Genomic DNA, 12,046 nt, shown 5'->3' with positions numbered 1-12,046 from the left:
GTCTAAAAGCGTAAGGAGACATAGTCCTCGAGTTCAAATTCAAGTCATACACGTTTTTTTAGTTTTTTTTATAACTGCATTTAGCGATTTCGATAACATTCACAAGGTACTCCTATTCTTGGCTTCCGAACCGGGGGTCCCAGATTCGTATCTTTTTATTTTTTTTTTATTTCAGTATTTTTAGGGCACCTCTGAGTCACCCAACTTGACATTAGTAAAGTAAAGGCGATTGGTCGTTGTGCTGCCTCGTTAACACCCTCGTTAACAGTGGACCACAGAAACAGTTGACCTTTACATCGTCTGCCCTAGAGATTGCAAGGTCTGAAAGGAGAACTCTACTTATATAACTTTTAAATCATCTATACACTATTCTTATCTTAGAAAACATCAATAAATTGTAATAAATATTAATATCTATGTTTGATATCAGTGGATATCCTTTTGACTGGTTGCAGCGATACAATTTTACTTATTTAAAAGGAACTATTTTTTTTTTAAATATCAAAAAGAAATATCAAACCTTTGTCTAAAAATTTCAAACTCAAATACACAATTCAAACCGAAGCACATAAAAGAAACACAAATACACAATTCAAACCGTAGCACATAATAGAAACACAAAAAGGCTACATATTTCAAACCGTAGCACATAATAGAAACACAAAAAGGCTACATATTTCAAACCGTAGCACATAATAGAAACACAAAAAGACTACATATTTCAAACCGTAGCACATAATAGAAACACAAAAAGGCTACATATTTCAAACCGTAGCACATAATAGAAACACAAAAAGGCTACATATTTCAAACCGTAGCACATAATAGAAACACAAAAAGGCTACATATTTCAAACCGTAGCACACAATGGAAACTCAAATACACAATTCAAACTTCAGGATATAATCAATAGGTAAATAGACAATTCAAACTTCAGGACATAATCAATAGGTAAATAGACAATTCAAAACTCATTTTCATTTTTGCATTGCAAGATTTATTGAAGTTTCTTGTATGATATTTTCAAGTCAATATTTTTGTGTGTCCAGGCCTTCTCCCTGAGAAAGGTAAATATGATTGGAATTAAAATTTCTTAAACTCATTAAACATTTGTTGTAGACGTTGAACTATATATTCATTAATTTTACGTACACACACAATGGAATCAATAGGATTACTGACAGGTGACCTTTTGTACATACCTTAGGGATCATTTCACTACCACTTTATCATTTCACTATCACTTTATGCCGAGGAGCTACAAGAATGAAAGAAATTTCAGATCATGAAAACAAGGTTTATTTAAAGTAGTTATTAGTTTATCAAGATAAGGTTCATTTTAGGTATTCAAAATATGTTTAACCTTAGGAAAACTACCTTTTTAAGACAAACTTTTCATTAAAGAATAAATTTCCTTTGTGCTATTTTATAATTTGCGCGTTGTTTTCTTTTACATGTTATGGATATTCCTTAAAGATTACTACATCATAAGCGTGTCCCAACCCTCCAGCAGGAAGCCCCCTCGGCTTTTGACGGGCAGGGTTCAAAACCGGAATTTAGTGTGCTAGTCTAGAGCGCATACTAAAAGGCCACCCATATAAGCGATACTTACATTTACAAAATGCTACATGAATATTGAATATTTATAACTGTGTCAATTAAATAAAATATGTATCAATCTTAATAAAACATCGCTGGTTTAGACTTAAGACGATTAGCATTGATGCTACGTGTATTGTTTGACATGATCTTGATATTATGAGATTATCGCATACAAGTCTGAAAGTAAAGTATATTTTCTCTTTCAGGCCAGGCGGTCTTTAGTGCAGACTATGTCAAGTCATCTGTTTCTCCATACGTAGAAAAGGGAAATGAAAACAATGGTTAAATAACATTACACAGTTGAATTCAATTATCAATATGGCATGCTATTAACAAAGAGAAAGTAAAGTATAATTACTTCTCAGCGGAGCCTTTATTGTCAGCATTGTTGTTAGTGTTGTTTTCAGCTTTCTTGAAAGAAAAATAAAAAATGATCTTTGTTAAGGTAAGTTTCTAAAAGTGAATGATCTTTGTTAAGGTAAGTTTCTAAAAGTGAATGATCTTTGTTAAGGTAAGTTTCTAAAAGTGGCAAAACGTCAAAAGGATACGCGAGAAAAAAAGTAAAATGTCACACAGAAAAAGTAGAGTAACAGTACAGAAATATAAATGAAGGTAAATATAGAATAAGAGACAAAAAAAAAAGAGAGAAAAAGTAGGAATGAAATGAAAAAGAGAGAAGAGATGAATTTAGAAGGAAGAAGCGAAAAAAATTGGCGATATTTTTATACAACGAACATAAAAAAATTAGTTATAGATTAAAAATATTGTAACGTCATTTATGGGTTGTAACAGAAACAAATTTACAAACTAACTTGAGGAGCCTTGTTACTGTTTCTCTTCGAGTTGTCTGAGTTTGAATTCTGCAATAAGAATCATGTGAATAAAGTTAATAGATGTTTTATTCAAAATTAACTAGAAGTTTACACGTTGTTGTTTTTTTAATTATGTCCAAAATCATACGGCATTTATAATAAGTGATCCGAAGCAATTATGACTTAACTACACCTTTATAAGTCAAAACAAATCAAACAATATCAGGCTTAGATTGATAAAATATAAAGATATTTGCCATATGGAAAATGAGTCTCCTGAGAGAACATGACTATTTGAGAATGTGTAGCGATCAGAGATATAAATAGGGAGGCAGACATAGAGAACAGATCACAGGAAGGGTACCATATAGATCCGAGATCATAGCACTTGGCGGGAATGAAAGTTTCACCGAGCACGTCCATATTGACAACTGCGTTTCTTGCAGGTAATATGCATGAGGTTTGGCTTTTCCAATGATTAAAGAGTCTCAATTAAAGCGTTTGGAAATTTCAACAAGCAATAGAAAAATGATCATGTTAAAATAAAAAGCTTATCTAAGAGAAAGAACCGCTAATTTCTGCCATTTACTGAAAATTACAGGGTTTAGTTCCCTTTCTGCTATGTAAAACAAATTAATGAATTAGTACTAAATGATTAGCTAATTGGTTAGTTTTTTGGATTTATTCGTGTATTGTCATCGACTATGAATAATTATGTAAAAAAATTTTTTAACTTGATTCCAAAATGGAAACTGGGAAAAAAGAATATTGAAACTTAATAAGGAAATTAAATCCATATATACATCCACATTTCTCATTAAGTAGCATTTATTCCTCTTATTTCGATATCAAATCAGCAATAATTAATTAATAATTAATTAACTTATTGTTTTTTGTTGTTGTTTTTTTCGATAGATTAATGTGTTGTCGGGTTCACTTAATAATTGTGCAAATTTTCACATGATCCGAGAATGGAAAACGGGAGAACAAAATATGTTCAAACTTTTAACCAGACAGACAGACAGAGTAAGTTGATATAGGCTTTATAAAAAACCTCTAGATTTATTAAGAAACAGTATGTTTTCGAGTAGCCTGTCTCTTTATAAGTCTGTCTAGTATTCATGATATAAGTAGATGATTCCTGTGCTTTGCAACATATTATCCAGTCGTGAATAGTATTCTTTATATCACCTACTTATCCTCGCTCCGCTTGAAGAATAAAATTCTAAATAACCCTCTTAAAGAAATTTGACTCTTTAACTCTGAATCTAGATAAACATTCAGGAAAAACACACATACCTTCATTAAACTATTTTGTATTAGAAAAACAAAACAACAATTAAGATCTTTTCGTTCTGTTTACCAGTGCTTCCAAATAAAAGAATGTCATTTCGTGCTATTAAAAAAATGAGTCATTCGGCGTCAGAAACGTAGTGAAGGAATAAACAAAGTAAATATCGGTTTAAGAAAATTGAACTCTCGTCGTCTTCAAAGTGTAAAGTTCTTAATTATATCAGGCTCAGGGTGTGTAATAACATGTTAAAACTTCGTATTTTTTTCCTACACCGCAATCGAGAGACTTAGTAATAGATCAGTTTAGTCAGTCAGGTAGAGCTTTGTTTTAATTCTATGACATTATATTTATATTGAATCCAACAATTTCCTGTTCATTTGTTCATGCTTTATTTCTAAAAATAATATTTACTTAAAACAGCTCAAGACACATTCCTCGTCCTATATGCTAGGACAAATTTGTACAAATACTCCTTCTTCCCTAGTGCTATTAGAGCATGGAATGGGTTGCCTGAGCTAGCCAGGAAAACCAGTGACTTGGCAGAATTTAAGTCATTGGTTAATATGCATGACTAAATGCATGACGCGTAGGACGTAATCATCTTCTTTTTTGAAGTAACGTCTGTATTATATAAGATAAGATAAGACAAGTGTAACTTTGCATCGACTTGCCGTCCCTAAGCACACATCTGTCTTAAAGAAGTATTTGAACCCTTTGGCTATTGACATCGCGCTCTATCTATCGGGAATCTTTTCAAAGCAAATTGATTCTGAAGAGCGAAATAGAGGAGGGCAGTCAAGTTGAAAGCAGACAATAGGTCAAGGAAACACATTTTTGTGGCCAAGAAATAACCATATAATTTAATTTGATTGAGTATAGAGATGTAGAATATAGACGTGTAGAGTATTGACGTGTAGAGTATAGACGTGTAGAGTAAAGAGGTGTAGAGTATAGAGTTGAAGAGTATAGACATGTAGAATATAGAGGTTTAGAGTATAGAGATGTATAGAATAGAAGTGTAGAGTATAGAGACTATACATGTGTAGAGCATAAAGGTGTAGAGTATAAACGTGAAAAGTATAGAGGTGAAGAGTATAGAGGTGTAAAGAGTTGGTAAAACTATTTCGTACCTTATTAGAAGATCCTCTAAATCTCTAGTTAGGAAAATAGATAAATATGTTAATGTAATAAAAATCTAATAATTTAATATAATATATTACATTAAATATTAATATAATATATTACATTAATATTTTACTATCTAGGTATATATATATATATATATATATATATGTAAAACGTAAGAGAGAGAGAGAGAGAGAGAGAGAGAGAGAGAGAAAGATAGATGGGTCTTACCCTTGGGCTTCTTTTGTCTCTCTGTAGACAGAAAGTAAAAAATGTTTTGGATTCAATAAGCTCGAAATATTTACAAAAATGTTCGCAAAAAGACAAGTCAAACAAAATAACAACCCAGAATGGAGCGGCCCATAAAGGTGGAAGCTGTACAGAAACAGAGGGACAGAAACAAAACAAATTAACTAACAGGTTAATTGACGTCTGATTGTACAGGAACACAGCATCGTGGCGCCCGCGTGGAAACGACCACTAGAGGAAGTGGCTAGGCTAAATGAGTAGCAACACAAGACTCCCGTGGGGGGGATGTCCACGGGTAGACGAGAGTCCACTCATTGCACGGGCGGGGTTGTAACAAAGTCCCCACAAACCTGTCACACATCCATGCGCTGTTCCTCAAAGGGACCGTTACATAAATGGCGGGTCCCGCACAGTTAGCTTGGTACATTGAAGGAAAATGGCAGAAGATCCCGGTGTATTCTCGGCCTTTGGCCGTGTCTAGCCCACGCGTTGGGGACCAAATGCATCGGTCAACAGCAATGCTTTACATAGGCATTGTCTAGGGTCTCTCCCAAACAGAACTGTGTGTTCACACAAGTTTTTTTTTTTACTGTTTGGCGTCCAAGCAGGTTTTTTTTCAAACTTAGGGCTCGAAGAGCCTTCGGCTCAGCCCTTAGACATCAACAAGGAACACAGCACAGGAACACAGCACAGGAACAAAGAATTATTCGAACAAAAGGACAAAGAAGTACAGGAGCACGTCAGAAGCTTATATCCAATCCTACCTCCTAAATAAATCAAAATCTTACAATGCTCTGTCTTAACGTTTTATTTAAGATTTTGTTACCTTGGAAACATTATTTACGTTCGAAGTCAAAAGAAAAATTTACCTGTTTCTCGTTTTCTTCTTCTTCATTCTGAAAGTAAAAATGTAAAAACTTTTAAAAATTAAATCAAAATCTTACAATGCTCTGTCTTAACGTTTTATTTAAGATTTTGTTACCATAAAAACATTATTTACGTTGGAAGGCAAAATAACATTTTACCTGTTTCTCGTTTTCTTCTCCTTCATTCTGAAAGTAAAAATGTAAAAACTTTGTAATGACAGATAGATTAGATGGATAGATTTGATAGCTATATAAATAGATAGATATGTAGACAGATAGACAGATAGATAGATAGATAGATAGATAGATAGATAGATAGATAGATAGATAGATAGATAGATAGATAGATAGACAGACAGACAGACTAGATAGATAGACAGACAGACAGACAGACAGACAGACCTGTTTCTCGTTTTCTTCTCCTTCATTCTGAAAGTAAAAATGTAAAAACTTTGTAATGACAGATAGATTAGATGGATAGATTTGATAGCTATATAAATAGATAGATATGTAGACAGATAGATAGATAGACAGATAGACAGACAGACAGACAGATAGATAGATAGATAGATAGATAGATAGATAGATAGATAGATAGATAGATAGATAGACAGATAGATAGATAGATAGATAGATAGATAGATAGATAGATAGATAGATAGATAGATAGATAGACAGACAGACAGATAGATAGATAGATAGATAGATAGATAGATAGATAGATAGATAGATAGATAGATAGATAGATAGATAGATAGATAGATAGATAGACAGATACAGACAGACAGACAGATAGGTAGATAGATAGATAGATAGATAGATAGATAGATAGACAGACAGACAGACAGACAGACAGACAGACAGACAGACAGACAGACAGACAGACAGACAGACAGACAGACCTGTTTCTTGTTTTCTTCTCCTTCATTCTGAAAGTAAAAATGTAAAAACTTTGTAATGACAGATAGATTAGATGGATAGATTTGATAGCTATATAAATAGATAGATATGTAGACAGATAGATAGATAGACAGATAGACAGACAGACAGACAGATAGATAGATAGATAGATAGATAGATAGATAGATAGATAGATAGATAGATAGATAGATAGATAGATAGATAGACAGACAGACAGATAGATAGATAGATAGATAGATAGATAGATAGATAGATAGATAGATAGATAGATAGATAGATAGATAGATAGATAGATAGATGGATAGATAGATAGACAGACAGACAGACAGACAGACAGACAGACAGAGAGACAGATAGATAGATACATACATACATACATACATACATACATACATACATACATACATACATACATACATACATACATACATACATACATACATACATACATGTTTTTATTTATTATTGATCGTCCTTCAAAATGTGAAGGTAACTATATCCTAGCCCGAACCTCCCTGGGTATGGCAACGAGCAGTTTTGAACCCTGTACCATCGAGATCCGCTAACGACAGTTCAGAGAGCATACAAGACAACCGTGGTGGTTAAGAGAGAATGTAATAAAAAGGGGAGGGAGGGGGATACTTTTTGGAGGAGTGTGTAACGTACTGGAGTGAGACCCACGTTGAAATAGCTCCATGATGTACTGCACCGCTAACATGGCGTGGAAACCGGAAGTTCAATGGAGCTCATTTTTTAAATTAATTTTCTAGAGTAATTTTGTGTCATCATTTTTATTTTTAAAAATGTTTTAACACAAGAGAGTGGCATGAAATAGTAGAATTAAATTATATAATGTCTTTGGTCCTATTGTGTACCTTTCCTTTGGAAGAGCTTTCATTTCCTTTGTTTGGTTTGACGTCGGGTATCTGAAATTTGTGGAAAAGATTATTATAAATGTGCCGTGAATTATTAGCAGTACACTGCATTGAAATGTATGCAAGCTACTAACTCTGATCACTTCTAGAGCAAACGTTGGCATATCTGTGTTCTGATTCTTTCATCGTACACCTTATAGAGCGATTAATTTGCTCGTAATAACTAATGAGTATTACATTTAAAAAATGGGGCGTTTTTACCCCGTCCCTATCCCCCCCCCAACTACCACCCCCGAAAACAAAACCTACTCTACTTTATAATATTCTAGTGATGTGTCTTTAGATTTAGTCGTAAAAGCCGATGTGTAAAATGTTCCTGAACATTAATGTATTAAAACTCCTGAATAGTATAATGACTAAATGCGGAAATACCCGAAGACGTTCAAGATAAATACTGTCTACTTGACTAGTCAAATTTAAATATATTTCTTTTAATACTTTGAAAAATTATATCGTTCAAACTCGAGTTTTCCCCGTGTGGCCAACGACCTAGTGATTCGTTTCTCAGTGATATACATCAACTGTTCAATTTCTAGGAAAATCGTTAGAGCCGTCTTTGAGACCAGTGTCCAGGCTGCACCCTCCACAGTCCATAAAGTTTTCACCTTATTGTAATATATTGATTACTAGTAAAATCAAAATAAAAACCTAGTGAACTGAGCCGTCTTTGAGACCAGTGTCCAGGCTGCACCCTCTACAGTCCATAAAGTTTTCACCTTATTGTAATATATTGATTACTAGTAAAATCAAAATAAAAACCTAGTGAACTGAACTCCTGTGATCTTAATCACTCTTGTAGTCGAGCTATCAACGAGGCTCTCTTTTGATCAAATATTTAGATTATAATTATAGAGCAGTGTTTCCCAAACTGTGTTCCGTTGAACCCTAGTGTTCCGCGAGGACTAACTAGGTGTTCCACGGACTACTGGAATGATTAACTAATAGGACACAATGTGAATTAATCACTCTAAAAAAAATAAGCAACGTGTTCCACTAATACTATTAATGTGCGAAGTGTTCCGTTGAAAAAAAAAGTCTGGGAAACACTGGTTTATAGGAATATATTTTTAAAACCTATTTGACATTTATCATTAAGTCTGAACATTTCTTTTCAGAAATTATCTCATTGTCTGTGTCAGCCCTTAACTCAGCATTTGTTTCTCATTGAAAATCAACATTTATCTTATTGTTATCTTATCATGTCCGTCATGAAGTATTTGATCAATTACTTCTTATACCTCTTCATCATTTAACCTCGTCAAATTCATTATCATTTTGTTTTGAGTATTTACTTCATTACATTGTTACCAAGCTTATAACGCAGTGTGTCTGTCTGTCTGGTCAAAAGTTTGAACATGTTTTTGTCTCCCACTTCCTATTCTCGGATCAAGATGATACTTTCCACAATTATTTATAGTACCTGACAAGAGATAGATCGATGATCAATATTTTAACATCTAGTTAATTAATTGTTTACGACTATTTATTTTGTTTTTTTTTTATTTCGAAATAAGGAAATAAATGCTACTTAATGAGAGATGTATATATATATATATATATATATATATATATATATATATATATATATATATAAGTATTTATTTACGTATAGGCCTATATAGGCTTATATATATATATACGGATAGAGTCCCCTTATTGCGTTTTGACACGTTTTTTCTCCCATTTCCCATTCTCGATCAAGTGCAAATTTAGCATAATTATTCAACGTAGATAAAAAACTACTAGAATCAATCCAAAAATTAACCAGTTGTTCAATCATTTGGTACTAATTAATTAATTAATTTTTATACAACAGATATGGAGCTAAATCGTGAAACTTTCATTAATGGCAGAAATTTATCGTTTATTTCCCCTTACATAAGTTTTTTTTTCTATTGTTTTTTTTTTTGTTTACTAACATTATCTTAATCTTCATTATTTACTTCATCAAATATTTGGTCATTTAGATTTTGTTCCTATGCGACATCACCAGCTCATCATTTTTCTCATTATTTACCTCTCCTACATCGTCAGCTAGCACCTCATCTTTCAAATCAAATTCGTCTTCATCAGATGAATCCTGTCAAGACAAATGTTTATTTATTTATTTAATGTTAGCATGTGTTTTTTTTCCCTATCGCTTTAAGAAATTATTAGTTGCAATTAGCTGATACTACAGCGCCTATAAGTTTTCAGTAAGAGAGCAATTGATCTTCACTTTCATCTATCCCTTGGACCGTTGGGGCACCACACAAGATCCGTCCATCTCCATTCCTGTCTTTTGACTTGGACAGGTTCTCTCTCAATGGCAGGCCCGTTCATTCCTTAATATTGTCATTCTGTCTTTTTCCTGGTATTGTTCCATGAAGGAAGGCCAAGACAAGGGAGTGCATCATTCTGATTTTCGTGTCGAGGGCAATGCCTTTGTCTTACGAGATTTTTTTGAGTTTGCAAGTGCTGCTGTGGACTGAGCAATTCTGGCCAATAGTTTCAGGTTTGGTTCCCTCATCTGAGAAGATTACTCGGAGGTATTTAAAACTAGCGACATGAGTCAGCTTTTCACCTCCAATACTGACGTCCCTTCTATAGCTGGCTATTGATTATAATTTGAATTTTTTTAGCATTTATATGTTGCGTAAGTCTAGTCTATGAGTATCACCAAGTCAGCTACTTCTTCTGTCCCTGACAGACCATCTATATCGACCATCTATGTCGTCCGCGAAGCGCAAGTTAGTAATTCTTCTTCCTCCAATACTTACTGTACTTTCATAGCCCTCGAGAACATCTGCAAATTTATATATTTACAGAATTCACACCATAGAGTAAGTCAATTTAGTTTTAATGTTTGAAAGTGCAAGTAGGCCATCTTTTGATGTTTTTTCCAGAGTAAATTGACCGTCATAAAAACTTACATCAATGTGATATTAGTCATGGGAAGTAATTACACTGACATTAATACGATATATTGGTGAATGAGAGTAATTACAGTGACATTGATACGTTTTTAGTAAAAGGAAGTAATTACACTGACATTAATATGGTATTAGTAAAGAGAAGTAATTAGACTAAACAGATTCTAAAATTCATTAAAGGAAATAAATAATTTGCACTTACAGTAGCTCGCTGGAAATAAAAAGACAAAAATAATGTCAAAATTAATTTTATTTGTGTATGCACCTAAAAAGCAATAAAAGTATATTTGTTGTTGTCACATAAAAACGATAAAAGTATATTTGTTGTTGTCACATAAAAAGCGATAAAAGTAAATTTGTTGTTGTATCTCTGTAGGTTAGAATCAGAATTGTAATAGATATAATAATAATAATATAAATATTAATAATAACAATAACAATAATACCAATAATGGTCTTGTTTTATTGTATGGAACGTTTATTTTGATTGGGCCTTAATAAGCATTGAATAATATTGGATAATGTTCCCCTAAAGAGCATAACTGATAGCGAGAATATAAGTATATCTATTGAAATTATTATAAATCATTGTACCTTGCTTCTGCCTAGTTTTCCATTACCTTTCTGAAAGCAACCAGACAAAAAAAAAGACCTTTTCTATTGTTCTATTTTTTATTTTAAAATGCTAATTAGAAATATTATTACAAAATACTTGAAATTTATTCAATATAGATAATAGTTACGTGTGCATTGAAGTGCGAATGTGGGATGGTGTGAATGTGGGATGGTGTGAATGTGGGAGGTGTGAATGTGGGATGGTGTGAATGTGGGATAGTGTGAATGTGGGATGGTGTGAATTTGGGATGGTATGAATTTGGGATAGTATAAATGTGGGATGGTTGGAATGTGGGATGGTGTGAATGTGGGCCGGTGTGATTGTGGGATGGGATGTGTAGAAAAATAATGTTTAAGGTGTTAAGTTGTTAAATTAAGTTAAAACAATTTATAAAACTATGATTTTTGTGTTCATGCATTTATGAAAGAGTCTCATAACAAGTGGCACCCAAAGTAAAGGTAAAATCCACGTATTCCTCGGTACATAGTTGATCTTCTGTCAACAGACAGTCGAGACTTTAAAGTCTAGATCTAGTGACAGAATAATATTGTTAACAAACAATGGCGGACAAGGCTGAGATAGAAGCGTTCAAGGAAAGAGTGGAGGTGGTTGGATCATGAAGGATCAGAACTAAGGAAACATGTTGAAGAAAGAGGGGAGGTGGTTGGATCATGAAGGATCAGAACTAAGGAAACATGTTCAAGAAAGAGGGGA

At 33.2% G+C, this 12,046-nt stretch overlaps 1 protein-coding gene across 5 annotated transcripts; it reads right to left on the bottom strand.

Moving 5' to 3' along the window:
• Positions 1-974: 974 nt before the first annotated feature.
• Positions 975-10,929, bottom strand: LOC106052707 (uncharacterized). Of its 5 annotated transcripts, XM_056015088.1 has the most exons (13): positions 10,919-10,929; positions 9,822-9,884; positions 7,745-7,795; positions 6,851-6,877; positions 6,351-6,377; positions 6,108-6,134; positions 5,952-5,978; positions 5,065-5,085; positions 4,839-4,862; positions 2,415-2,462; positions 1,961-2,013; positions 1,203-1,258; positions 975-1,058 (listed from the first exon to the last, which is right to left on the bottom strand). In XM_056015088.1, exons 3-12 carry the CDS (start codon positions 7,765-7,767, stop codon positions 1,230-1,232), a joined length of 306 nt encoding a protein of 101 aa, XP_055871063.1. In that variant the 5' UTR covers positions 7,768-7,795; positions 9,822-9,884; positions 10,919-10,929; the 3' UTR covers positions 975-1,058; positions 1,203-1,229. The 5 variants fall into 5 exon arrangements, with proteins under 5 accessions (XP_055871063.1, XP_055871065.1, XP_055871066.1 ...); XM_056015090.1 differs by lacking the exon at positions 6,108-6,134; XM_056015091.1 differs by lacking the exon at positions 6,351-6,377.
• Between the last annotated feature and the right edge of the window lie 1,117 nt (positions 10,930-12,046).

This window comes from Biomphalaria glabrata, chromosome 17 (genome assembly GCF_947242115.1).
Source record: "Biomphalaria glabrata chromosome 17, xgBioGlab47.1, whole genome shotgun sequence".
NCBI lineage: Eukaryota > Metazoa > Mollusca > Gastropoda > Planorbidae > Biomphalaria > Biomphalaria glabrata.
Note: the sequence above shows the minus strand (reverse complement) of the source record. Positions and strands in the feature narration are given on the sequence as shown.